The sequence below is a fragment of the Bubalus kerabau genome, chromosome 4, assembly GCF_029407905.1.
Source record: "Bubalus kerabau isolate K-KA32 ecotype Philippines breed swamp buffalo chromosome 4, PCC_UOA_SB_1v2, whole genome shotgun sequence".
Lineage (NCBI taxonomy): Eukaryota > Metazoa > Chordata > Mammalia > Artiodactyla > Bovidae > Bubalus > Bubalus kerabau.
Genome location: NC_073627.1, coordinates 25,129,918 through 25,156,837, shown reverse-complemented (window position 1 = coordinate 25,156,837; position 26,920 = coordinate 25,129,918). Strand labels below are relative to the sequence as shown.

The window sequence follows — 26,920 nt, the reverse complement described above, 5'->3', positions numbered from 1 at the left end:
CATTTCTTAGCCCTGCACCTAGATGCTGGAAACATTTTCCTATCTACTCTCTCCCACTCAAGAACTTCACTGGCTCCCTCGTTCTTTCCTTTCAGACCTGAAAGCTTGAGTCTGACTCTTGTCACTTGCTGGTGTTGACTCTCTTTCTGCTTCAGCTCAGCTGACCCAGTCCTATTTCTGCCACTGAGTGCCTGCGTACTCTGCTCACCTCACCCCAATGCCTTCTTTCAGCTGGCCTGAAGCTTGCCTTAAACCGCCCCCTCCCAGAGGGACTAATCAGGCCTCTCCTCCCCATTCTCTGAGAGCTGATAGCCACTGTTTACACTTGTCATGCCTGCTTATCTGTGTCCGCCTGGGTCCTGTGTGTCAGTGGGTTTGGCCCCTCCTCCACTGGGCTTCGAGCTCTCCAAGGGAAGGGGTCCTGAGTCCCCCATTGGGCTGGGGGCTTTCAGATGGCTGAGTTGCTGATGTGGTAGGACTAGCAGGCATGAGAGAGGGCTCCTGTGACCGGGGGACATTGCCTGGGACGTGACCTCCCCGTGGACACCCTTCCCTCCCCCTCTGGCTTCTGGGCTAGTTGAAGGATGATAAGAGGGGAGGCTAATGGGTGGGGGAGCTTGAAGGGGCCCACGCCGGCGAAACTGGGCCTCCCCCTGTGCTGCCGAGGGCCCACACCCGCCTCTGTCCCCTGCAGGAGGAAGAGAATGGAGGCCGAGGAGGAGGTAAGGAGTGGGCGGGGCTGGGCTGGGCTGGGGACCCGCTCTGTGTCTGGCCCTCTTCTGCAAGTCGGCGTGGATTCTGCTGCACCCTTGCCCTTGACTGTAGCCCCTGTCTGCTCTTTCCTGTGTATCCACTTGCACATATGCTTACTCTCTGCGCCCTCTCTTTTCTCCACATTTGTCTTCCTCAGACCTGTCCATTTCACGCTGGGGGTGGTGTTCTGGGGAGCAGATGGGTTTCTAAGCCCTGGCCCCTGCCCTAGAGTTACTCCCAGCCTAGATGGAAGCTCAGGCAGGACCTGCAGGGCCCTGGGGGTGGGAAGGCTAATTGAGGGCTGTCCTTGGGGGCAGAGACACTAGGGTTCTCGGGGTATAAGGGCGGCCCTGAGGTCCTTCTGTTTCCAGACGTGAGACTAACTCCCCTGGCTGTCACCCTTGCTCTCCCAAATGGCTTCCCAGGGTATTCAAGGCAGACCTTGAACAGGCAGGCTTCCCTGTCTGCTGCTGAGGCTTCTACTGGGCGCGCGTGGGGACTCTGTCTTTCTGAATCCCCACTGCAGAGGCCTATGATGGGGGAGGAGCCAGCCGGCCTAGTGCAGGCCTGTTTCTCTGATGGATACAGCACTTAGCAGAGGAGTAATGCTGGGATGTAGCGTGATGTCATCAGGGAGCGAGTGCCAGTCCTGGGATTGCGGGCTTCTGCAGCCCTGACCCTGGGGAAGGGAGTGGGGTGGGAGGTCAGGGTGTCTGTGAGCCTCAGGGCCTTGCTCAGCTCTCCCTGGGTCTGGATGTGGACACTCTCTGAGCATGCGGGTGTCTCTCCCCACTGGCCTTTTATGGCACCCTTCTTTTGTCTTGTGATGTTTGTGTGTGTGCGTGTGTGCACGCCTGTCTGTCTGCCCCACTAGACAATGAGCTCGGGAAGGGCAGGGGCCACGTCCGTGCTTCCTCTGAGGTCTACTTTCTAGCATGGTGCTAGGACATAGGAGCCATTTAAGGGGTGACTCCATGCGCCCATGTAGCTTTTCATCCTCCCAGCAGTGTGTTTTGTCTGATCCTGTGTGTCCGTGTCCCTGTGGATGTGTGGCTCTGTTTTGTGTCCGTGTGAGTGTGCTCATTCTCTGAGTGTGTGTCCCCTGTGTGTGTAGCTGTGCATGAGTGTGACCTTCAGTAGCCATCCCCAGCTAACCTGACTGATGCTCAACAGGACCCTCCCCCCGGCACCGCCTGGAGCCCATGGACACCATCTTTGTCAAGAACGTGAAGGATGATGGCCCCGCCCATAGGGCGGGCCTTCGCACAGGTGCGCTGTCCCAGTTACCTGGCTCATTGTCATCCATATGTGATGCAGGGGGTCTCGGGTGGGGCTACTGACACCCTTTGACCTGCTCACCTGTGGCCATGCCCCTGGTCCCCAGGAGACCGGCTGGTGAAGGTGAATGGGGAGAGCGTCATTGGGAAGACCTACTCCCAGGTCATAGCTCTGATCCAGAATAGGTGAGCGCCCCTGCCTCCCTTATCCCTTCAGAGCCCCCAGCCCACTCCCCGAGTCCCTCCACACCCTCCCCCTCGGCCCTGGTGGTGCCCTGGCGACCAGGATCCCTGTTCTCCCAGACCCTGTTGCCTCAGCCTGGCCTGACCCCCTGCCCTGTCTCCGTAGCGATGACACTCTGGAACTCTCCATCATGCCCAAGGATGAGGACATCCTCCAGCTGGTGAGTCCTCCCCGCTCTCTGAAGTGGAGGACCCTGGGTGCGGGGCGGGATACAGCCCTTCTCCTTGGCCTCTCTCCCATGTTGGCCCCTCTGGGAAGCAGAGGAGAGAGTGTGGGGGCACCACCAGCCTGGCACTGCCCCACTGGGGATGCCAGGCCCGTCCCTGGGCTGGGGCTGCTGGCTGCTTCATTCAGGGCTGCGCTGTGTTGGGGGAGGCGGGCACTGGCTTTGACCGGCAGGATTCCTGCCAGGGTATCTGGGAGGAAGGTGGCCCAGCAGGCCCTGCCAGACTGGCACGTTCCTGTGGCTCCTGTAAGATGTCTGTTCCCTGCCCTCTCCCCACCTGGCCTCGTGTGAGCACGTCTCCTGTAGATACATACACACACAGACACACACATACAAAATACTGTTGTGTGCTCCCATTCACATGGCATACCACGGACCACCCCATGCTCAAGCAGACACACTCGGTACACAGCCACACCACACAGCCCGTGGCCCACCCTTCATCTAGCCTGTCCTATGTGATAACGCACCCCAGACACAACACACCACACACACAACCCCTCAGTAGGTAGGCACCCACTACCCCACACGCACAACCACGGGCGTCACAGCATACCACACACTCCTCAGCACCTCGGATCCCCACAGCACGCCACCCATGCGTCACAGCACACACTCGGGGTTCTCACCCCTGTGGCACGAATATTTAGGACATCACGAATGCTTGCTGCTGTCAAAACACATGTGCCCACAGACATCCCAGCCTGCTCCATCCCAGCCGTGGCGTGTGCGCTCAGCAGTGCGACAACCACACGAACTTCCCCAATCATGATACGCGGTGCAGACGCCCCTTCCTTCACCCCACTGCCCACAGAACAGGCACCACAGATGTGGCACGCAATGTGCCCTGCACTCACGTGTGTACCCGTTTGTGCCACACACTCCATGCCTGACATGTGCACACACACAAACACACACGCTGCCTCTCTGTTCCCTCCCAGCTCTGACCCAGAGCCCAGAGCAGTCCTCTCTGCCCAGTGCCCAGTTCCCTGGTCTCATGGGTGCCAGCCAGAAGCCAGCTTGCTTGCCCCCAAGGTCACTGCCCCCCAGGAGAGGGCTGCGGGCCAAGCCTGGAGGCCTTGGGAGCCGCCGTGCTGGCCTCTGCCCTGGATGTGCGCTCACAATCACTGTAATCTCAGTGCCATGCTTGGCACCATGCCCCTCTGGGAACCTCCACCCCATGACCTCGATAGTCCCCTTGCCCTTCCTGGAGAGGGGGAGGCAGGGATGGATGGGGGCCCAGAGAGGTAGGTGGACGGCTTTTCCCAAGTCTCAAAGGCCCTGCCCGTGTGCACCTTTTCCAGGCAGAGGCAGGCGTGCTGTGGTGGGGTGGGGGACTGTGTGTGACCGGGCGGGACCTAGGGCGGTGCTCTCTCCTCTGGGCAGGGTGGGGCGACAGCTTTGAGCTCTGCTGCCCCAGCTCGGGTGGGCAAGCAGCCCCAGCTGTCAGCATCTGGGGGCCTCCGCCGGCCCCCCTCTCCCTGGCTAGCTGGAGGGTGGGGCCCAGGCATTCCTGTGGTTGGGAGCCAAGGCTGGAGGCCAATGGGGCTGCGGCAGCTGCTGACGCCACCGCCGACGCGGCGAGGCCCCTCCACACCCATCCTCCCCTCCCTCCTCCTCCCGCCCGCCTGCGAGAGAGAGTCGGTGGGGGCCGAGGGCAGTCGCCGGGAGGGCAGGCTGGGGGGCCTCGAGGCCAGGGCCGGCACAGTGGTCAGCGGGGGCTAGCAAGGGCGGGGAGGGTGGAGGGGGCCGGGATGCCACCGCAGCGGCTGTGATGCGGGGAGTCTGGGGAGCCGGCAGGATGGCAGGAGGGAGAGGTACGTGAGTGTCCTGGCTGGTGTGTGGGTCCTAAGGGGGCTGAGTACGGGGTGTGGTTTACTCACCCTCGTCACGTGATGTGTGTGCCCGGGATTGGAGCTGTAGTTAACTGTGTGTGTGTGTCTCATTGTGCTTCTCTGTGTGTGTGTAAGTGTCTCTGGGTGTGTATTTTCCTGGGTCTCCTTGTGATGTGTGTGTGTGTGGGGGGGGGTTTGGTTTCACCCTCCTTTTTGATACTTCACGCTGAGCTAGGCCCCTGGGTAGCCCCTCAGGGGCCAGGCTAGGCCAGGGCCACAAGGCCGCTGTCCCTGGGGGCTGCCTCCTTTTTTGGCCGGGCCTGGGCGCTGGCCCTGCCACTCCTCAGCAATGCAGCGTCAGCCTCAGCTCCCAGCGCCAAATTCCAGGGCCGGGGTGGCAGAAGGTGGCGCAAGGTCCCTCAACCAGTCTGGCCTCTCCCTCAAGCCTGGTCCAGAGAAGCAGGGGGTGAGCAAGTCCCTCCCCCGCCCCCCAGTGGCCCAGGAGCCAGGCCCTCAGCTTCCCGTCCAGGGGGATGGAGGGACAGCTGGGCTCTCCCAGCCCCCGCCCACCCCACCCTGGACACACCCCTTAGGCGGCTCCCTCCCCTGTCATCTGCCACCTTGACTGGTCTCTGGTGGGGTTTCCCAGCTCCGCCCGAGGGTCTGTGGGCACCATGGGACACAAGAAAGCAGGGAGGTGGCTGAGGCCAGCATGAGGGGAGGACCCCAGAAAACAGATGTTGGAATGTTTGTGGCTAAAGGCAGTCCTTGTCATAAGCCTTAGAAAAATCCTGGCTCTTTCTTGAGTGAATGTGTGTGTGTGTATGTGTGTGTGTGTGTGTAAGACTCAAAGGCATCTTATTTCTTTGTCCTCCCCTTGACTCTCTTTGGAGCATGCCTTCTTACCCCCGCCCTCTCAGGACCGCCCCCCACAGCTTGGTCCCCTTCCTTCAGGCCCCTTTCTGGGGGGCCTTGACCTCCAGGGGCTGCTGTAACCCTGCCCTGTGGGGTCTGTTCAGCCCTTCTCACCTGCCTTTGTGTCCCCGGGCAGGCCTACTCCCAGGACGCCTACCTGAAGGGGAACGAGCCGTATTCTGGAGAGGCCCGGAGCATCCCAGAGCCACCCCCGATCTGCTACCCCCGAAAGACCTACGCCCCGCCAGCCCGGGTCTCCACCTGGGCCACTATGGTTCCTGAGCCGCTCTCAGCACTGCCCGGTGACCCCCGGAGTCCTGCTGCCTGGAGTGACCCGGGGCCCCGCATCCCGTCTACCGCCCGCTCCCATCCGGACCACCCTTCCTTGGGGATGAGCCAGCCCCGCCCCAGCCCTGGTGCCTTCCCCCGCCTACCCCCAGAGCCCCGGACGCCTCGTGCCTTCCCGGAGCCTGGCAGCCGGGCACCCCCCAGCAGACTGGAGTGCCAGCAGGCCTTGTCAAACTGGCTGTCGAACCAGGTACCCCGCAGGGCGGGGGAGAGACGGTGCCCTGCCATGCCCCCCCGGGCCCGCAGTGCCTCCCAGGACCGACTGGAGGAGGTGACTGCCCATCGCCCTTGGCCCTGCTCCACCTCCCAGGGTGCCTTGAGCCAGCTGGGCCAGGAGGGCTGGCACCGAGCACGCTCAGACGACTACCTGAGCCGGGCCACCCGCTCTGCCGAGGCGCTGGGGCCAGGAGCGCTGGTGTCACCCCGCTTTGAGCGCTGCGGCTGGGCTTCCCAGCGACCGTCTGCCCGCACCCCTGCCTGTGCACCCAGGGACTTGCCCGGGCCCCAGGCCCCAGCCCCGCCTGGCCTGCAGGGCCTGGACGACCTCGGGTACATTGGGTACCGGAGCTACAGCCCATCATTCCAGCGCCGGACTGGCCTCCTGCAGGCGCTCTCCTTCCGGGACTCCCCCTTTGGGGGGCTGCCCACCTTCAACTTGGCCCAGTCCCCCTTACCGTTCCCACCGGAGGCCTCTGAACCACCAAGAGTTGTCCGACCAGAACCCAGCACCCGGGCCTCGGAGCCTCCCGCCGAGGATCGCCGTGATGAAGTGATCCTGAGGCAGAAGCCTCCCACGGGCCGCAAGGTCCAGCTGCCCCCCGCAAGACAGATGAACCTTGGGTTTGGTGACGAGTCCCCAGAGCCAGAGGCCAGTGGGCGAGGGGAACGCCCGGCCAGGAAGGTGGCCCCTTTGGCCACTACTGAAGACTCTCTGGCTTCCATTCCCTTCATCGGTGAGTGATGGTGCGGGTGGCTTGTCTTGGGAGACTTGCTTTTCCGTGTCCCTGTTGTCCTCCACCTACCTGCCACCAGGGCGAAACTCTGGGGTGGGTGCTGATGGGATCAACTCATTTCTGTGGCCATCCATCCATTCGTCCATCCATCTTTCTCCCATCATCCCGTCATCCCTCCTCCACTCGTTGACGCGTCCAGTCTTCTTTCCATCCACCTTTACTTCCCCTGTCTCTCCTTCCCTTCCTTCCTTCCTTCTTTCCCTCCCCGTCTCTGGCCTCCTTTGTCCTGTCCTTCCCTTCTTCTTTCTTTCCACTCTTCCTTCCACTCTTTATCTTTCCTTTGTTCCGTTCACTCTTTCTTCTTTCCATCCATCTTCCCTCCTTCCACGCATCCAGCACCGAGTTATGCCAGGCACTGTGCTAGGCTCTGTCTTCTCCTGGAGCGCATGGTCCATGGGAATGTACGATCAGACGAGAACGATCCAGGTGAATGGGTGTGTGATAGGAGTTGGGGAGCGCTGAGAGACGGAGAAGGGCTGGGCTGGGGCACAGTGGCCAAGGAGAGAAAGGAGATTGTGGCTAAGACGAATGAGTTAGTCAGGGGAAGAAAGTTCAGGGAGAGAGACGAGAATGTGCAAAAACCCCGAAGTGTGAGTTAGGATGTCTTTCCAGGTCACCGCATGGGTTGGGAGGGGCCCATAAGCTGATGAGGAGTTCGGACTTTACTTTGAGAGCAGAGGGAATACTGAAAACTTGTTAGGAATGGATGCGTAAAGGGGAGACGGGATAGCGGAAGGGTTGGTGATTCCCAGGTTTCTGGCCTTCCTGGAGGGTAGAGCTTCACCTCTGTATCAGGAAAGAAAAGGAGCGAGACGGGAAAAGGTTTCGGGTTTGCTGAATAAGAGGTGCTCATGAGGGAGCATGATCAGCTGGGCTGGGTCTGGGGGCTTGGGAAGACTGGCCTGCAAGATCATGGAACTGGAGCCCAGAGGTGGTAACCGGACCTGAGGGTGGTGAGCTCACCCTAGGGCAGCCATGGGAGTGACCCTGGGGAAGATCCCCAGGCCAGGAGAGGAGGCACGACCTGCCCCCCACACCCCAGCCCCCAAGTCCGCTGAGCCAGCCTTGTCTAATAGGGCAGACACAGCCTCTCGTCTCAGTAAGCTCCCAATCTGAAGTTAGGAGGCAGTTCCAGCCCAAGGGGGTGACGTGGCACCCACTTCAAGGAGCCCCCAGTTGGTGGGGGAGATAGATGGTCCTTATCCTCAAGAAGCTCCCAGTCTGATGGGGGAGACACACTCTATGGCCTCAGAGAGCCGTCAGTCTGGTGGGGCAGATGCAGTTCCTGCCTCTAGGAGCCAGGTCTAAGAGGGGTGACTTGCCCCCACTCCTGGGTGCTCTCAGTGTGATGGAGGAGGCTGAAGCTGAGCTTGCGTGACCACAGTGGTGGCTCAGTTCCCTTGGCAGTGGGCATGTTGCCAGGAGGGCCCTGGAGGGCTTTTGGAGTCTGGGGATATGGTCCCAGCCTGGCTGTGAGGCTGGGGCCCTGGGGTGGCAGGCAGGTTCAGGCTTCTGGGACCTTCACCCACCGCTCCCTCTGCTCTCGCAGACGAGCCCACCAGCCCCAGCATTGACCTCCAAGCCAAGCACGTCCCTGCTTCTGCTGTGGTCTCCAGCGCCATGAACTCCGCCCCTGTCCTGGGCACCAGCCCATCCTCCCCAACCTTCACCTTTGCCCTCGGCCGCCATTACTCCCAGGACTGCAGTGAGTGCTTCCCGCAACCCCAGCCCCAGCCGCTCCCTTGCTGCCTGGTCCCACTGGTCCCTGTTGGGCCCACTGCCTGATGGCTGGCCTCCCCCGATTGGCTTCTGCTTCTCCTGGGGTCCCCTGGGGACCAGGTCCCCGGGCCCTGCCTGGATGGGAGGGCTCTGGGGAAGCCCCTTCCGCTGCCCCGCTGATCTGGGCGGCTTTGCAGGCAGCATCAAGGCCGGCCGCCGTTCTTCCTACTTGTTGGCCATCACCACCGAGCGCTCCAAGTCCTGCGACGACGGGCTCAACACCTTCCGGGACGAGGGCCGGGCTCTGCGGTGAGGACCGGGTGTGGCAGGGCTCTTGGCCCTTGGGTCTTCTACACACGGGGGCAGTGGGCTTCCCCCTGCAGGACCTTTGATCCTTGGAACTTGTGGGAGGTCCAAGCGGTGCCTCTCATATGCCTCATCCTTGATCCTCACCCGCTAGGCGACTGCCGAACCGCGTGCCCAGCCTGCGGATGCTTCGAAGCTTCTTCACTGATGGGGTGAGTGGCACGTGTGAGCTGGTGAGGGTGTCGGAGGGCTGGGGTGTCCCACCCCTCAGCTCTGGAGCCTAGCCTTGGCAGCAGGGCCTGGCCTAGGACTCCTGTGATCCCAAATGGGTCACCCAGATTCCTGTCTCCTTCCTACCTTGGCTCTCCCCACACTCACTTTGTGCCAGCCATGAGACCCACCCTCTCTGGGGGCTCTGTCATCCCCTAAAGACACTGTGAGCCCCCCTCCCAAGGCCTTTGCACTGTCCTGCCAAGCCCCCACCTCTGGTCTACAAGGTCCTCTCCATGCCCACCTCCATAGCCGCAGGACTCACTTTTTCACTTTCTCTAGATTTACTTTTTTTCTCTAGATTTTTTTAGGCCTTCTGTCAGATTTCAGCCTAGCCCTGACTTTCATGCCTCCCCCCACCACCGTGCTTTCCTCTGAGCACTTCCCCTGTTGAGCACTTTATGGACTCATCTCCTTTCTTGCCTGTCTCCCCAGCTAGAATGTAAGCTCCATGCGGGCAGGGGTTTCACTTGTCTTAGTCACTGACCCTGCTGGGTGTCTAACACAGTGCCCACGCTGGGAGGCACTGGGTCGGTATTTGTGTGGTGTCTTCAGGGGACAGCGAATACCCTGGAAACGGCAGCAGGGACACAGGGTTGAGAGTGACGGAGAGGCCAACGTTTCCAGCCTCAGGACCTTGGGAGACACAGGATCAGTTCTGAAATGGCCTTAAGTGTTTTTTTTTTTAATATTTTATTTATTTAAAAAACATTTACTTATTTTTGGCAGCTCTGGGTCTTTTGTTGCTGTGTGAGCGCTTTCTCTGGTTGTGGTGGGCAGGGGCTGCTCTTCATTGTGGTGCGCAGGCTTCCTGCAGAGGCTCGTTGTGGCGGGGCTTGGGCTGTAGGGAACTCGGGCTTCAGCAGTTGTGGCGCGCACGTTTAATTGCCCCCTGGCACGTGGAATCTTCCCAGACCAGGGATTGAACCCATGTCCACCTGTCACTGCTATTGCTGGAGTCCTGCTGACACTGTCACTTCCTCTGTTAACTCCTTGTGGGCATGACCACCTGCTCCACTAACTCAGTCTTTGTTGATGTTCCTACTTCCCCTGTTTATGTAACTCCATGCGGACACAATCACTTCCCCTGTTTCCTTAATTCCTTCAAGTCTATAAAGTTAAATGTGCTGAGGCAGGTGGTCTGCAGGTCACATAGCCTTTCCTCCTTTCTGGCTTCCCCACCACATACGTCTCATGACAGCAACACAGATGGATCAGAGAGGGCAAGCAAGGCCTCTGAGACCACACAGCACAGAGGAGTGTAGCACACACCAGGCCCGTGGGGCTGCAAGTGGTCCATGGGGTTTCTGAGATGCTGGTACTGTGGGAGCCACCCTAAATTGCTCTCTGTTGTCTCTCTGCAGTCCTTGGATAGCTGGGGCACTTCCGAAGATGCTGACGCTCCTTCCAAGCGACACTCAACCTCTGACCTCTCAGATGCAACCTTCAGCGACATCAGGAGAGAAGGCTGGTTGTATTATAAGCAGGTCCTCACCAAGAAAGGGAAGGTAAGATGGCTGGAGGAATGAGCTGGAGGTGGATGGAAGCTGGCTCCAGCAGAACTCTCCAGTTTTTCCTACACCCACCCACTGCCTCTGGAGCTAAGACTGCCGCATGAGGGGTAGAGGTTAGATGCCAGGAAGAACTTCCCAGGGATCCTAAAGAACTCATGAAAAAGAGTTCATCAGAGAGACGGTCTTTGCTGTGGGTGGATCTGATCAAGTTGTGCTTGGAATTCTGACAGTACTATCCCATGGTTGATCCTTGGTTGGCAGATCACACCCAGAATGGCCACTGGGGCTCATGGGAAATGACAGAGCAAGGTCAGGGTGATTCTGTTAGGGGAGCTGAAGCCCCAGAAGAAAGCAGAGTTCAGCCTTTTCAAGGCCATCAGAGGTTTTAGTCTTTATCCTGGAAAGTGTTAGTAGCTCAGTTGTGTCTGACTCTTTGAGATCCCATGGACTGTAGCCTGCCAAGCTCCTTTATCCATGGGATTCTCCAGGCAAGAATACTGGAGTGGGTTGCCATTCCCTTCTCCAGGGGATCTTTCCTACCCAGGGATCAAACCCAGGTCTCCTGCCTTGCAAGCTGGCTCTCTACCATCTGAGCCATGGCGGCTTTATACTAAGGGCTGTAGTTCATGGGGTTGCAAAGAATCAGACATAACTTAGCGACTGAACAACAGCAGCAAGGGGCAACTAAAAGCCCCTGGGGCCTCTTCCACTGGGCTTCTTGGGGGGAGTGAATTAGACAGGGTCAAAGGGAGGTAAGAAGGCCAAGTAAGAGCTGCTATGGAGATTCAGGTGAGAGAGGAAGGGGGCCTGGGCCTGGGCGGGGGAGCAAGCAGGATCCCAAGGGGCAAAGTGGAGCCCCTGGATCTGTGGAGTACGAACTCTGGCTCCAGGCAGCACCATGGGCTGCAGAAGCAGGAGGAGGAGCCACCCCACTGCTGTGCCTCCCCGCAGCACAGGCAGAGCCGAGCCGAGCAGAGCGGTTAGTGTGAACCTGGGCTTGGCTTATAACTGTGCTGCGAGTTGCTGGTAAAGCTCAGGCTGCTCGCTGACCTATGACCCAGTTTCCTCGTCTGCAAGCGGAATGAATGCTAATCCCCAGATCGTGCATCTTTGCTGAGGATTAAATGAGATGATCTAAGCAAGAGTTTACCTGGGTGCCTGGCCCTCGGGAGCTGCTCTTCTGCTTATTGCTATTGTTTGAATTTTCTATCCTGCCTTCTAGGGTATCTTGTACCTGGCGGGAACTTAAGCTTCAAAGTCAGACACACTTGGAATTCCTACCCAGCCACTTATCAGGCACAAGGCAGCTGATAACCCCCTTAATGTCCAATTCTCACTTTTCTGATCTGTGAGATGGGGACAGTGTTATTCTTCTCCAAGGGCCCATGTGAAAGTGAAGTGAGAGTGTAGTCCAGGCAGGGCTGGCACTCCTCTGTGCCCTTGTCTGGCCTGTTCATGATGCTGGACAGCCTGCTGCTGCCAAGTCGCCTCAGTCTTGTCTGACTCTGTGTGATCCCATGGACTGCAGCCCACCAGGCTCCTCTGTCCATGGGATTTTCCAGGCAAGAATACTGGAGTGGGGTGCCATTGCCCTACTCGGCTCCAATTCTCTGCTGAGGTTCTACAGATTCAGGGGTGAAGGAGCCAGGCCAGTCCTGCCCTGCTGGGGTTCATGCTGGGTGGAGAAAGCACAGTGCTTGACTGCTGTGATGGGGGGCTCAGGAGAGCAGTGCGTAGCAACCTATGACCCTGACCTCAGTGGGATGGGAGGGGGTGTCTGGAAAGCTGTGAAGGGTGTCTAGGGATCTATGAAGCAGGAAGGGTGTGATCTGACAGGGGAGACGCCCTCCTGGGCAGTCTGGGGGGAAGGTGGCAGGGGGTTCTGGGTGGCTGGGAGCCGGGATAAGAGATGGAAGGCCGGTGTGGAGGTGGGTGCCTGCCTACTTGCAGGCCCATCCCTTGGGGTAAGCCTTTGCAGGTGAGGGGGTGGGGTGGAGGTGGGAGCCCAGGAGGTAAGTGTTGCATCTGTGACAGGCGGAGACAAGGCCATTGCTGTTGTCCAGGTGAGCGAGGGGAGCGGGGCGGAGGAGAGGGGACAATTTAGAGAGATGCGAGGGGGAAGGAAAGCTGGGCGGGCTGCAGGCTGGGAGGTGACGGAAGGTGGAGGAGGCAGTGTTGGTTCCTGGCGTCCCAGCTTGGGCTGGAGGGTCAGTGAATGGTGGGGCCCTTCCCCCAGCCGGAGGGGCAGGTCTGGGGAGAGGCAGCCAAGAGGTTTTTTGGGGGCCTATGGCATCTGAAGGCCCTGGCGCATCCCCCGGTGGAGGTGTCCTCGTGACAGAGGCTCTGAGGGTGCGGCATCAGGAGGGAGATCCACGTGGGGAGGGTGCTTGTCCATCAGAGAGGACACGAGTGTCTGCAGCCACAGGCGCAGGAACACTGAGGGAGAAAGCAAGAGACGGCTGGGCCTCGGGAGGAAGCGGAGGATGGAGACCAAGGAGGAGTGGGCAGGTGTGGACAGATGGTCCGGCCCAAGGCTGGAGGTGATAGCTGCTGACTCCTGCCTGACGGTGGGCTGTCCCCCGCTCTGGGAGGCCTCTGGCAGCCCAGCCGCAGGATCTCCTGGGCAAGGAAGGGACCTGGCCCCTCCCAGGCGCTTCGGTCTGTCCAGGATCCAGATTGCCAGGCAGATGTTGTCTGCTCCAGCCAAGTCCAGCCTTCCCCCGGCCCCCAGCTCCTTTGGAGGCCACTGACTATCGGTGAGAGGATGGGATGGGTGGGTGTGACATCCCTGCAGCCAGACCCAGCACTGGAGCTGGATGTGACCTTGGAGCTGGGTCACCTCTTACTTTTCCAATATGGCAATACTGATGCTAGCGGCGGGGGCCTGACTTGTCCAAGGTCATCTAGCTGGTTTAGTCCCAAAGGGCCTCCTTGTCACCATCTCACTCTGACATTAAACTTCTCTTGGAGGGCCCTGCTGTTTTCTGCTTTGAACATCCTTGCCTGGGTCCAGTAGGTATGGGATGATGGGCAGGGTTCATGGCCAGACGTGGCTGTGTTTACCTGCCAGCCTTGAAGTCTCCTCATCTGGTTTGTTCTGAGGACAGAGGCTCTTGCTGGCTAAAGAGTCGTAGGTAGGCCGTGAGCCAGAGGAACGGTGCCCTCAATCTAATGGGGGAGATGGAGCCCCAGCCCGCAGGGTGTCGTTCCGAGAATGACAAATTCATTTACTCAGTAAATATCGACGAGCACTTCCCCTGTGCCAGCATGGCTCTAGGCTCTGGAGTGTGGAGGCAAGAGGGCAGATGAGTTCCCTGACTCAGGAGCTTTTCCAAGCTTTCCCGATACGGAGAAAGCTGCCCATAGCCAGTAACCTGAGGCTGCGGTGGGCATTCAGAGAAGATGAACAGGGCGATGTAATTGCCTTTAAGTGGGGAGGAAGGAGGAGCTGCCATTAGGGGAGAAGTGCTTAGAGGTGGTTTCGCTAAGAAGGTGATGTTGGTAACACTTGAGCTTAGACTGTAAGGGTGAGAAGGAGGCAACCACATGAGGAAGAAAAACCAGGGGCTCTGGGCAGAAGGAATAGCATGTGCAAAGATCTGGAGAAAGGAAAGGCTTGGCTTGTTCAGTAGAAAAGGCCCCTGTGGCTCAGCATCATGAGAAAAAAAGAGGGATGGGTTAGGAGAAACAGGGACCTGATCATAAAAGACCTTAGATTTGATTCCAGCGGTGATGGGAAGCCATGAGAGGGTGCCAAGCAGGGGGAGCCAGGATCTCATCTACATTTTGAAATGATGGCTGCAGCTGCTGCTTGCAGAGTGGGTTGCAGGAGGGAGAGTGGAAACTGTGAAGGTTCATGCAGTGGTCCAGGGAAGAGATGTTGATGTGATGGCAGGAAAGATGGAGAGAGGTGATATTCTGGAAGCAGAACAGTTGTGATTTCCTGATGGGTTGGAGTCAAGGTTGAGGAACAAGGAGGCGTCAAGAGCAATTCCCAGGTTTTTGGACAACTAGGTGGATTTACTGAGCTGGAAAAGATGGATGGAAGGGGAACGGTAAAAATCAAGTGCCCCATAGTGAGCAGGCAGCATCTGCTGTGCCTGTGGGACACGCAGGTGGAGACACTGAGCAGACAGTGGGAGGTACCGGAGCGTGGCTCTGGGGAGATGCTGGGCCACGGGTACTACTGGGCATCAGCATCAGCAGACAGACAAGATTTTAAAAAACAGGCGTGGATGATGTCATGGGGGAGGTGGGCAGGGGGTGGGGGCCCAGGACGAAGTTCTGGAGCGCCCCCTCCTTTAGGGCAAGGATGCTCAGCTCAGCATTGTTGGCATTTTGGGCCAGGTGAATTTTTGCTGTGGGGTTGGCCTGGCATCAGCATGCTTGGCAGCATCCTCAGTCTGCCTCTGCCCACTAGGTGCCATAGCACTTCCCCAGGTGTGACAACTGAAAATGTCTCCAGACAAACATCTCCTGGTTGAGAACTGCTGGTGTAGGGGATGTTGGTTGATGAGGGGTGGGGTGGAGGAGTAGAAAAGGAGTCAGTGAAATTAGGAGGAAAACTGGAAGCCATAGGATCCTGGATGCCAAGAGAGAATTTGGGGAGGGAAGGAATGACTGCTGGCTGGGTCCTATACCACCAAGAGGCCAAGCAAAGGGCTGAGAAGGGCCTGGACGCTGCCACAAGCTTTCGCAGTACTGAGCCCAGGTGGCCTGGGGGGCAGCTTCCCAGGAAGAGGAGAGGGAGTGGAGTCTTGAGTGAGAGGCAGAGAAGCAGGGAGAGCAAGCGTGGTTGACAGCTTCTGACTAGTTTTGCCCGCGAAGGGAAGCAGAATGTGGCCCCCAATGGCTTTAGGAGGATTGTACGAAGGTGGGTCCTGCTTGGTGGAGGGATCTGATTGCTCTCTGGAGCCCCCTGCCGGTTCTCCGGGGGCATTGCCGATGCCGCAGGAGCGCCGATGCTAGCACTTGAAGAGAAGGTTGGGGACCCTCTGAGGGCACTGAGAACGATGGGTAGGGGTGTCCCGGCCGCTGCGGGGCTGAGAGAGGTGGGGGACTGCGTGCAGGAGGCCGCCCCAGGCGCCGGCGGGAGTGGCGCAGAGCAGGGGGCTCCCGGCGGGCAGTGGGGTGGGGTGCACACCGCTGTCCACCGCCTGCAGCTCCTAGGGCCCCCTCGGGCTCTGGGGCGGGTAGGGCAGGCCCAGCCTCTCACCCCGCCCCCCTCCCCTCTCTCCCCCTCCCCGTGTCTCCCTGCAGAAAGCGGGCGGCGGCCTGCGCCAGTGGAAGCGGGTGTACGCCGCGCTGCGGGCGCGCTCGCTCTCGCTGAGCAAGGAGCGGCGGGAGCCCGGGCCGGCGGCGGCGGGGGCGGCGGCGGCCGTCGCAGGTGAGGACGAGGCGGCGCCCGTCTGCATCGGCTCCTGCCTGGTGGACATCTCCTACAGCGAGACCAAGAGGAGGCACGTGTTCCGGCTGACCACCGCTGACTTCTGTGAATATCTCTTTCAGGCTGAGGACCGGGATGACATGCTGGGCTGGATCAGAGCGATCCGAGAGAACAGCAGGGCCGAGGGCGAGGTGAGGGCCCGGCCCGGCCCCAGGCGGGCCAGGGAGGGCAGGGCAGGCCCCGGGCCCCTCTCACCGACCGGGCTCCTCCCTTCGCCGCTCGGAGCCTCAGTCCCCTCTTGCATAAAATGGGCCAACAGGAGTATACCTGGCGACTCTGCCCGCCCAGGGTTTGGTGTGAAGAGAGGATGCATGGGCCAGTGGCTCACAGAGGGCCTGGCGTCCTTAGTATTCCATGACTGGCAGTAACAATAATAGCTGTCAGAGTGACAGTAATTATTATTATTATCATCGTTGTTATGACTGCCTTGGGCAGGCTCTGGCACAGAGAGGTCAGGTCCAGGCCAAACCTCAGCCTCTTTGTGGAGCTTCGGGAGGCAGGGGGGTCTCCTGTGAAATGTATTACAGAAAGAGGTCCCCGTGGGCCAGAGCTGTAGGGGACCCCCCTGCCAGGGCTGGCCTTTCTGCAGGGGCAAAAACACATTGACCTTGGGAGGAGGCCAAGGGGATTGGCCTTTGGCAGCAGGCAGCAGGGGCTGAGCCAAGGGCTTTGGCAGGGAATCCAGGAGAAGTTTTAAATGGTGCCCCCTCCACGGTGGCGCTGCACGCCAGGGGCCGGGGTGGAGTATCTGCCTCCACTCACTCCAGCTGCCGGGTGGCTGCACAAGTGTGCCTCTGTACACCTGAAGTTCTGTGAGGGTCCTGGGCTGGGAGCTGGGGGCTGGCCTCTGCCAAGAGGATGGTGGGCTTGGGCCCTGGTCCAGCGTTCACCTGCTCTGACCACAGGAGGGGTTCCTAGTGCCCACCGAGGCCCACCATCTCACTGAGCTCTGCTGCCCCAGGACAATGTCCTCGCTGCAGGGAGAAAAGCACCTGAAGTTTGGGGCCCTTCTCTGTGGGGACTGGCTGGGCTGTCCCCAGCAGGGTATGAGCTGGGGGTCCCACGTCACCTGCATTATTGCAACAGCTGCCCCTCTTGGGGCAGCTGGGCTGTGCCTTGCCAGAACTGTGATGAATGCCGCATGCATAATTCTGCACCCCAACCCTGAGGTTGCCATATTATCTCTCCAAGGAGGAGACTGAGGCTCAGAGAGGTTAAGTGGATTACCCAAGGTCACACGGCTGGTGAGGGGGTGCTCGGGAGTCCGGCCCTGGTCTTTCTTGCTCCGGGGTCTGTCCCCTCCAGCTGGCAGATGGAGGAGAGGGGAGGCAAAGCTGAGGCAAGGGCCAGGGAGAAATCCTGGTGGGTTGGCCATGGGCACTGATGGGGTCTGCTTTCCCTTTCCTTCCTCCAGGACCCCGGCTGTGCCAACCAAGCTCTGATCAGCAAGAAGCTTAATGATTATCGCAAAGTGAGGTAAGGCCCAGTCCTTGTCCTGGCCATGGGGTGGGGAACACCCCAGGCAGAGGTCATTCTCCTGGCCCATCTCCAGACTTGAGGGCAGCCCCTGAATCGCCCTCTCTTGGGGGCAGGGAGGGCAGAGGGGCATTGAGGCCTCCAGTCCCCAGAAGGGCATGGGGGGAATGGGCTTGGGGATGGAGGAGAGGTCTGAAGAGATGGGAGGCCAGGGCAGGTGGCATGCTGGGCCACCCCAGTGAAGACCTCTCCCCTCTTCCTACACAGCCATAGCTCTGGGCCCAAAGCTGATTCTTCCCCCAAAGGCTCTCGTGGCCTGGGGGGACTCAAGTCTGAGTTCCTCAAACAGAGTACGGCACGTGGCTTCAGAACTCAGGACCAGCCTGCCGGGAGCAAGGGTAGGAAGGTGGCTGCTAAGGGGGCGGTATGCATGTGGGTGTGTGCCATGGTTATCTTCATGTATCTGCCCATGTGTGTATGCCTGTGAGGGGCTGGGGGCTCTGAGGGTCTCAGGGGTGGAAGGGCCTGGAGCCTGATTTCCCTCCAGGACATCCCAGCTGGCTGGTTCTCCAGTCTCTGCTTGTGTCCTTCAGGAGCAGGAGGCAGCCTTTTCCATCTTCACACGCTTTTGACCATTAGAAAGTTCTTTCTTTGGTTGTACCAGAATCTGTGGCTCCCACCTTGTTGTCAGCCCCTGAGCCCATACAGAAGTCCCCTATTACTCTGAGGCCTCTCTTCCCCAGGGTGAACACCCTCATGACTTTGGCCTTCTCTGTTGGGATAGTATAATTTCCCATCAGCCCTCAGCATCCTGGTTGCCTTTCTGAAGGAGTCCCCTTACGTCCAGTGTGTGAATGTGATGTACAAGTGTCTGTGACCGAGTGTGGCTGCTGCCCCTCCCTGGGCCCCTAGCTCACCCTGGCTCTCTCTGCCTCCTCCAGCGCCAGATGACAGTGTCTCCACCTCCAAAACCCCCTGGGGCATCAGCATCATCAAGAAGAATAAGAAGGCGGCGCCCAGGGCATTTGGTGTCCGACTGGAGGAGTGCCAGCCAGCCACGGAGAACCAGGTGGGTTCCTGCCGTGCTCCAGGGCCAGAGGGGAGTGGGGAGACTGAGGCACAGAGGCTCAGAGCTGCCAGGGACCTTGGAACCAGCTCTCCACCTCATCTTATGGACACAGCTGGGGAAGCCGCTCAGGGAGGGAGCACAGAGCTGAGTCAGAGTCCCTGATTCCCAGCTGGTGCTCCTTCCCAGACCATGGCAAGGCTTTGGTGTGATTTCTGGCTCCCAGACTGGAGGCAGCGAGAGCCTTTAGTAACTACCCTCCATGGGGTTCTGCCCTTTCTCTACCCCTATATTGTCCTCCCCACCTCTGGCCCACTGGTGGAGAATACTGTTCTTTTTTAAATTGTATTTCATTGAAGTATAGTTGTTGTACAATATTATGTAAGTTATAGGTGTACAATGTAGTGATTCACAATTTTTTAAGGCTATGCTCCATTTAGCATTATTATGGAATAGTGGCTATGCTCCCTGTGTTGTACAATATATCCTTGTAGCTTATTTTATACCCACTAGTTTGTACCTCGAATCCCCTACCCCTGTCTTGCCACTGCCTGCTTTGCTCTCCCTACTGATAACCACTGCTTTGTTCTCTACATTTCTGAGCCTGCTTTTTTGTTGTTGTTATATTCACTATTTTATTTTTTAGATTCCACATATAAGTGATATACAGTATTTGCCTTTCTCTGTCTGACTTATTTCACAGAGCATCATGCTTTCCAAGTCCATCCATGTTGCTGCAAATGGCAAATTTTATTCTTTTTTATGACTGTGTAGTGGAGAAAGCAATGGCACCCCACTCCAGTACTCTTGCCTAGAAAATCCCATGGATGGAGGAGCCTGGTAGGCTGCAGTCCATGGGGTCCCTACAAGTCGGACGCGACTGAGCAACTTCACTTTCACTTTTCACTTTCATGCAATGGAGAAGGAAATGGCAGCCCACTCCAGTGTTCTTGCCTGGAGAATCCCAGGGACGGCAGAGCCTGGTGGGCTGCCGTCTATGGGGTTGCACAGAGTCGGACACCACTGAAGCCACTTAGCAGCAGCAGCAGCAGTATTACATTGTATACATGTACCACATCTTCTTTATCCATTCATCTGTTGATGGACATTTAGGTTGCTTCCATATCTTGGCAGCTTTAAATAATGCTGCTATGAACATTGGGGTGCATGTATCTTTTCAAATTAGTGTGGTTTATTTTTTCTGGATATATATCCAGGAGCGGAATTGCTGGGTCATCAGTCAGTTCAGTTCAGTTCAGTCGCTCAGTCATCTCTGATTCTTTGCGACGCCATGGACTGCAGTACACCAGGTCTCCTGTCCATCACCAACTCCCAGAGTTTGCTCAAACTCATGTCCATTGAGGCGATGATGCCATCCAACCATCTCATCCTCTGTTATCCCCTTCTCCTCCCGCCTTCAATCTTTCCCAGCATCAGGGTCTTTTCCAATGAGTTAGTTCTTTGCATCAGGTGGCCAAAGTATTGGAGTTTCAGCTTCAGCATCAGTCCTTCCAATGAATATTCAGGACTGATTTCCTTTAGGATGGACTGGTTGGATCCCCTTGCAGGCCAAGGGAATCTCAAGAGTCTCCTCCAACACCACAGTTCAAAAGCATCAATTCTTCAGCACTGGGTCATATAGTAACTCTATTTTCAGTGTTTTGAGAAATCTCCATGCTGTTTTCCACAATGGCTGCTTCAATTTACATTCCCACCAAGAGTGTACAAGGGTTCCCTTTTCTTCTTATCCTCGCCAACTTTTGTTCTTTGTGGTCTTTTTAATGCAACCATTCTGACAGGTCTGAGGCGATATCTCACTGTGGTTTTGATTTGCATTTCCCTGATGACTGGCGGTGTTGAGCATCTTTTCATGTGCCTGTTGGCCATTTGCATTTCCTCTTTAGAAAAATGTCTGTTCGGTTTTTCTGCCCATTTTTAAATTGGGTCATCTGTATTGCTTTTGGCCTTGACCTGTGGATTGGAGGATCTTAGTTCCCCAACCAGGGATCAAACCTGGGTCCCCAGCAGGGGATGCATGGAATCCTAACTGCTGGACCGCTAGGGAATTCTCAGGTTGTTTGTATTTTTGATGTTGAGTTGTATGAGCTGTTTATGTATTTTGGCTGTTAATCCCTCATTGACCAGTCGTATCATTTGCAAGTATCCTTTCCCAGAGAATGCTGTTCTTACCCTGCCTAACACCCCTGCCCTGCCTATGTCTCCAGCGTGTCCCCTTGATCGTGGCCGCATGCTGTCGAATTGTGGAGGCACGGGGGCTGGAGTCCACGGGCATTTACCGAGTCCCAGGCAACAATGCAGTGGTGTCCAGCCTGCAGGAACAGCTCAACCGTGGCCCCGGGGACATCAACCTGCAGGATGAGGTGAGTCTGATTCAGGGGTTGGTCCATGGAAGGGGGCCAGTGTGGTGTGTTCATTGTACCCTGTGATGTGCCTGGCACTGGGCCAAGGCACCAAGATGGGCACGACAGGACTTGCCTTTGCAGACCAGCCGCAGGGATGGGCCTCAACCCGGCTGTAGCCCAACAGGTGGATGCGGTCAGGGCCTGGGAGCCCTGAAGCAGAGGCTGGCGGGTGACAGGTTTTTGGGCCTGGGCCTGGAGGATGAGTAGAGTTCATGAAAGCCAGGGAAAGCCAGGAAAGGGCCCTCCAGGCAGGGAAATGGCCTGGGGAAAGGCGTGGCCCTGGAGGCTTGCTGGCACTCACCATGCCGTCTCTGTAAAGGGACAGGTGGCGAGTGTTCCAGGCTTTGGTTATGTGGCCTGTTGTACACCCTCCTCCTCCTTGTTCTCTTCCTTCTTCAGCTCCACAACGTTTATTTGTTTATTTATTTACTTATTTTTGGCTGTGTTGGGTCTTCATCGCCGCCCAGGCTCTTCTCTAGTCGCAGCGAGTGGGGCTACTTTCTAGTCGTGGTGTGTGGGCTCCTTAGTGCCGTGACTTCTCTTGTGACGTCGCACGGTCTAGGACTCATGGGCTCAGGAGTTGCAGCTCCTGGGCTCTAGAGCATAGGCTCAATAGTTGCGGCACACGGGTTTATTTGCACCACAGCACGTGGGATCGTCCTGGCTCAGAGGTTGAACCCACATCTCCTGCATTGGCAGGTGGATTCTTTACCACTGAGCCACCAGGGAAGCCCTTCTTCACAACATTTTAAAAATGCAAAACCCATTCTTACCTCGAGGGCCACACAAAAACAGGTCATTGGCTGGATTTGACCTTTGGGCCATGGTTTGCAGACCCCTGGTTAAAAGAAAGGGAGTATATGGTGTTTGCTGGAGTGGCCAGCAATGTGGGTGGCTGATCAGATGAGACAAGACTAGCTTGTGAAGGGATCTGACAACCACACTTAAGAGTTTGAAGCATGTTATAATAACAATGGAGTATAACCTTTAAAAATTGTGAATCACTATGCTATACACCAAAATCACTGCAGATGGTGACTGCAGCCATGAAATTCAAAGACACTTATTCCTTGGAAGGAAAGTTATGACCAACCTGGATAGCATATTCAAAAGCAGAGACATTACTTTGCCAACAAAGGTCCGTCTAGTCAAGGCTATGGTTTTTCAGTGGTCATGTATGGATGTGAGAGTTGGACTGTGAAGAAAGCTGAGTGCCGAAGAATTGATGCTTTTGAGCTGTGGTGTTGGAGAAGACTTTTGAGAGTCCTTTGGACTGCAAGGAGATCCAACCAGTCCATTCTAAAGGAGATCAGTCCTGGGTGTTCTTTGGAAGGAATGATGCTAAAGCTGAAATTCCAGTACTTTGGCCACCTCATGCGAAGAGTTGACTCATTGGAAAAGACTCTGATGCTGGGAGGGATTGGGGGCAGGAGGAAAAGGGGACGACAGAGGATGAGATGGCTGGATGGCATCACCGACTTGATGGACATGAGTTTGAGTGAACTCCGGGAGTTGGTGATGGACAGGGAGGCCTGGCATGCTGCAATTCATGGGGTCGCAAAGAGTTGGACACAACTGAGCGACTGAACTGAACTGATGCTATACACCTGGGGGCTTCCCAGGTGGCGCTAGTGGTAAAGAACCCACCTGCCAATGCAGGAGATGTAAGAGACGAAAGTTTGATCCCTGGGTCGGGAAGATCCCCTGGAGGAGGGCATGGCAACCCACTCCAGTATTCTTGCCTGGAGAATCCCATGGACAGAGAAGCCTGGTGGGCTACAGTCCATGGGGTCATGAAGAGTTGGACATGACTGAAGCAACTTGGCACACACATGCTATACATCTGAAACTTATATAATACTGAACATCAATTAGATCTCAATTTTCATGATAAGACATGTTTAAAGCAGGAAAAAAATTACATAGAAGGACTCTGGTTCAGTTAAGATAGAGAAAGCACACTCTGACCAGTTTTTCCTAGTGATTACATCTAAAAATCCTGGACAGAGTATATAAAGTAAATGTCAAATAACTCTGAAAGGTGGGTAACAGCAGACTGGGGAGGAAGGGTACAGCCTTCCAGAGGTCAAGGCCATCTAATGCAAACTCCCAAAATGTCTGTCTTGTCTAAAAATGTTTCTGTGCTTTCATTACAACTTGTCCTTTTTAGCTATAGAGAGAAACACAGAGAGAAATGTCTCTGTGTTCACAATCCTGTTTTGGTATTTCCTCCAGAATTCTACTCTATCATCTCCCCTTTCTCTTGTGCTGTGAGCTGAATCGTGTCCTCCCAAAATTCATACATTGAAACCCAAACTGCCAACATGACTGTATTGGGAGTAGGGCCTATTGGGAGGTAATTACGGGGAAATAAAGTCAGGCTGCAGTATGATAGAGTGAGTGTCCTTGTGGAAGGAGACACCGAAGAGCTCCTCTCTTCACCCTCTCCACCTCGTGAGGACACAGCAAGAAGGTGACTGCCTGCAAACCAGGAAGAGAGCCCTCACCAAAAACTAAATGGGCCGGCACCTGGATCTTAGAGTTCCCAGCCTCCAGAGTTGTGAGAAAAGAAATTTCTGTTGTTTAAGCCAAAAAAAAAAAAAGAGTTTGCAACAGTTTAAATGTCAATTATATCACAATAAAACTGGGGGAAATATCCAAATAAACATTTCCATTTAAAAAAAGAGTTTGCAGTAGGGCCAGTGTTTCCCAGAATCCTAAGGTTCCCCAGAGGTGCTGTGGGAGGCTGAGGGCAGGTCAGGACCTGCGTCCCTGCCTGAACTGGAGTAACCTGCTTTGCTCTGTCTCTTTTTATTCATCTTTGGCTGTGCTGGGTCTTCGTTGCTCTGGGTGAGCTTTCCCTAGTTGCCGCCAACAGGGGCATCTCCTCCTTGTGGTGTGCAGGCTTCTCGTTGCAGGGGCTTCTCTCGTTGCGGAGCAGGGACCCTCGGGAACTCAGGCTTTAGTGGCATTGGCTTCAGTAGTGGCAGCACGTGGGCTCAGCAGCCATGGCACACAGGCTTCCTTGCCCCGCGTCATGTGGAATCCTCCTGGACCAGGGATCAAACCCACTCTCCCCTGAATGGCCAGGCGGACTCTGCACCACTGGACCACCAGGGAAGTCCTTCTGTCTGTTTTTTTTAATGTCGATTTTTTTCACATTGGGTTTTCTTGGATCATTTTACTGGACAAAAGATACTCTGCTGGAAAAGATGTTTCAGAAAACCATGAGTTTGGGCAGTAAAGTCCTATGAGTCACATACTCTGAAGCTGTATGTGAAGACATAAGACAGTCTTTCTGCCCTTGGGAAGGAACTCAGGAGACAAGATGAGCACATGTGAAATAGTGGACAAGAGAAAAGGCTGGTTCTCATTAGGGACCAGATTGTGTATCACAGAGAGGGATCTGAGTGTCAGAACAGAGAGTGGACCCACCTCTTGGGCTTGGCAGTGGGGAGGGTGAGGCCCAGGGCCGAGGACAGAGGGCTTTTGGTGGCTTCACTAAAGCCTTTGACCTTGAGCTAATGGACAGTGGTGAGCCTTGGATGGTTCTTCAGTTGGGGAGGCATAAATGAGAGTAGGGTTTGAGAAGCAGGGCTTTAGCGTATGCCTAATGGGTGTGTGGGCTTCCCTGGTGGCTCAGCTGGTAAAGAATCCGCCTGCAATGTGGGAGACCCTGGTTTGATCCCTGGGTTGGGAAGATCCCCTGGAGAAGAGAAGGGCTACCCACTCCAGTATTCTGGCCTGGAGAATTCCATGGACTGTATAGTCCATGGGCTTGCAAAGAGCTGGACACAACTAAGCACCTTTCACTTCACTTGAGTGGATGTAAACTAAGGAGGCCCAGAGCAGGATGTCTAGGGAAGAAATTACCCATCTTGTGGGAGAGGGGGTCAGGAGGACTCAGTGGTCCAAGGGGGATGAGGAGGATGGGAGCAGCTCTAGGACTTGGCTGCACGAGAGGGAAGAAGGAGGAGTAGGAAAGGAGCCAGAAGTTTGAGCTGCAGACTGGTGGTATTTGTCCCTGGCAGACCTGGGGTGTAGGGCAGGAAAGAGGATGTCATGTAGCAACCTGTTGGACTTGGGCTTGTCGATGGAAATTCAATTAACTATCAGTTAAGAAGAAAAAAGTGTTGAGCTATGGACCCATTGTAATGAGTACTATATTGCTGAGTTGTGTGTCTTTGCTCGAGGATTCTGTTGCTTTCTGAACATGCGTTATTTTGAGCAGGTCCTATCCAGGGAGGACTTTGCATTGGGTGATGGCGCCCCCTGGTGCACAGAAGGGACACTGACCCGGCTATTCTTCATTCTTGTGTTCAACAACCATTTGTTTAGCCCAGTTTCTCAACCTTGACACTTTGGGCAGAATAACTCTTTTTTTGTGGGAGGTTGTCTTGTGCACTGGAGGAAGTTTAGCAGCACCCCAGGCTTCTGTCCACTCGATGCCAGTGGCGTGCCCCAGTTGTGAAAACCAAACAGTTCCAACGTCCCTTCTTGAGAATTCGTGATTTAGACCAGCAGGAGTTGGCACCAGCAGGTCCAATAGGCAGGCTCATGTGGGGGTGGGTTTTGCTCACTTCTGTCCCCCACAGTGCCTGCACCAGGGAAGGTATGTTCTTTCTGTGGAGGGACAAATGTCCAAGCCCACTGGGCTGGCTGGAGCAGGGGCACTGGGGCTAGGGGCTCAAGGGGCTTGGACCTGGCTGGGGACTCTGTTCTGCTGTAGTGGGTATTCTTAGCCCAGTGACCCTTGGTCTGGGCAGAGCTGGGTATGGTATCAGTAGATCCCAGAGAAGGCCAGAACCAGGCTGGACTGGGCTCTAGGGCTGGACCAGCATGGAGGCGTAGGCACCGGGGCAGGGCCTGACTGCAGCCTTATGTCTTTGCCCCCTCCCCAGCGCTGGCAAGACCTCAACGTGATCAGCAGCCTGCTCAAGTCCTTCTTCCGAAAGCTACCTGAGCCTCTTTTCACCGATGGTGAGTTGGGGGCGGACGTGGAGGATGGAAGGGGGAGGGAATACTGTCTATGCTGCATCCTGACTGCTTTTTAAATTGAGTGTGTGGTTTTACTTTGGGGGTTTAATACAAAAGAAACACATGCTTGTAAAAAACTTCATCAGTACCGATATAAATAAAGTGGACACAGTCATTTTCCCATTTCCTGTCCACAGAGATTATCCTAACATTTTCTGGGCATTTACCATGTGCCAGGCACTACTCCCTACAAATCCATGAGGAGGTACTATTATTTCCACCCCATAGATGAGGGAGCTGCTGCACAGAGAGGTTAAGTGACTTGCCCGAGGTCACAGAGGTTGCAAGTGTCAGAGCCAGAATTCGACCCCAGGCATCTGTCCCCAGAGCCCAGCTCTTGGCCGTTTGCTGAGCTCCTTGTTAACAGTGCACTGTGTTCGCTTCTAGACCCTGTTACATGGGGCTTCTCTCGTGGCTCAGCTGATAGAGAATCCTCCTGCAATGTGGGAGACCTGGGTTGGATCCCTGGGTTGGGAAGGTCTCCTGGAAAAGGGAAAGGCTACCCACTCCAGTATTCTGGCCTGGGTCACAAAGAGTTGGACACGACTGAGCGACTTTCACTTTCCTTTTTCCTCTTACACGTGTGACAAAGACACACGTGCCTACATAGGGCTTGCAGTTGGGTGATGCTGGTAGCTGTTTTATCTGGCTCTGAAAGGAATAAAGCTGCAATGATAGCACTTTCCAGTTTCTATAGTATAGATACTCCTGCTGTGGCTGGCTTCAGGATCCCAATCTGCTATCACCGACATGAGCTGGGACAAGACAGACATAGCCAGTTGTCAGGAGTCCTGTGAGCGAGTGGCTCCGCTGCTTGCGTGGTTCTCAGGAGAAGGAGGCTCGTTAATTTTGAGATTCATTCGTGTCAGTACAAAGAGCTCGACCTTGTTTTCCTTTTAAATCAACCACATAGTGTTTCCCAGCCTGAATAGACAGTAAGTTGTCTAATCACTCCCCTTGTTGTTTAGTTGGTGAGTCGTGTCTGACTGTTTGGTACCCCATGGACTGTAGCCCACCAAGCTCCTCTGTCCATGGGATTTCCCAGCCAAGGA

The 26,920-nt window shown here is 56.1% G+C and overlaps 1 protein-coding gene across 5 annotated transcripts in view; it reads left to right on the top strand.

The window, feature by feature from the left end:
- ARHGAP23 (Rho GTPase activating protein 23) overlaps positions 1–26,920 on the top strand; it is a 72,505-nt gene that overhangs the window by 27,103 nt on the left and 18,482 nt on the right. For 2 of the 5 annotated variants that reach the window (XM_055576040.1, XM_055576043.1), the window contains exons 3-17: positions 695–722; positions 1,927–2,022; positions 2,138–2,216; positions 2,380–2,434; positions 5,387–6,551; positions 8,161–8,316; positions 8,528–8,639; positions 8,791–8,848; positions 10,271–10,414; positions 15,680–15,997; positions 17,281–17,342; positions 17,610–17,740; positions 18,284–18,411; positions 20,634–20,789; positions 25,733–25,811. In XM_055576040.1, coding sequence (XP_055432015.1) covers positions 695–722; positions 1,927–2,022; positions 2,138–2,216; positions 2,380–2,434; positions 5,387–6,551; positions 8,161–8,316; positions 8,528–8,639; positions 8,791–8,848; positions 10,271–10,414; positions 15,680–15,997; positions 17,281–17,342; positions 17,610–17,740; positions 18,284–18,411; positions 20,634–20,789; positions 25,733–25,811 — 2,767 coding nt within the window. Of the gene's footprint in view, positions 1–694; positions 723–1,926; positions 2,023–2,137; positions 2,217–2,379; positions 2,435–4,166; positions 4,318–5,386; positions 6,552–8,160; positions 8,317–8,527; positions 8,640–8,790; positions 8,849–10,270; positions 10,415–15,679; positions 15,998–17,280; positions 17,343–17,609; positions 17,741–18,283; positions 18,412–20,633; positions 20,790–25,732; positions 25,812–26,920 lie in introns of those variants that run through there. The other 3 variants (XM_055576042.1, XM_055576041.1, XM_055576044.1) reach the window with 3 other exon arrangements.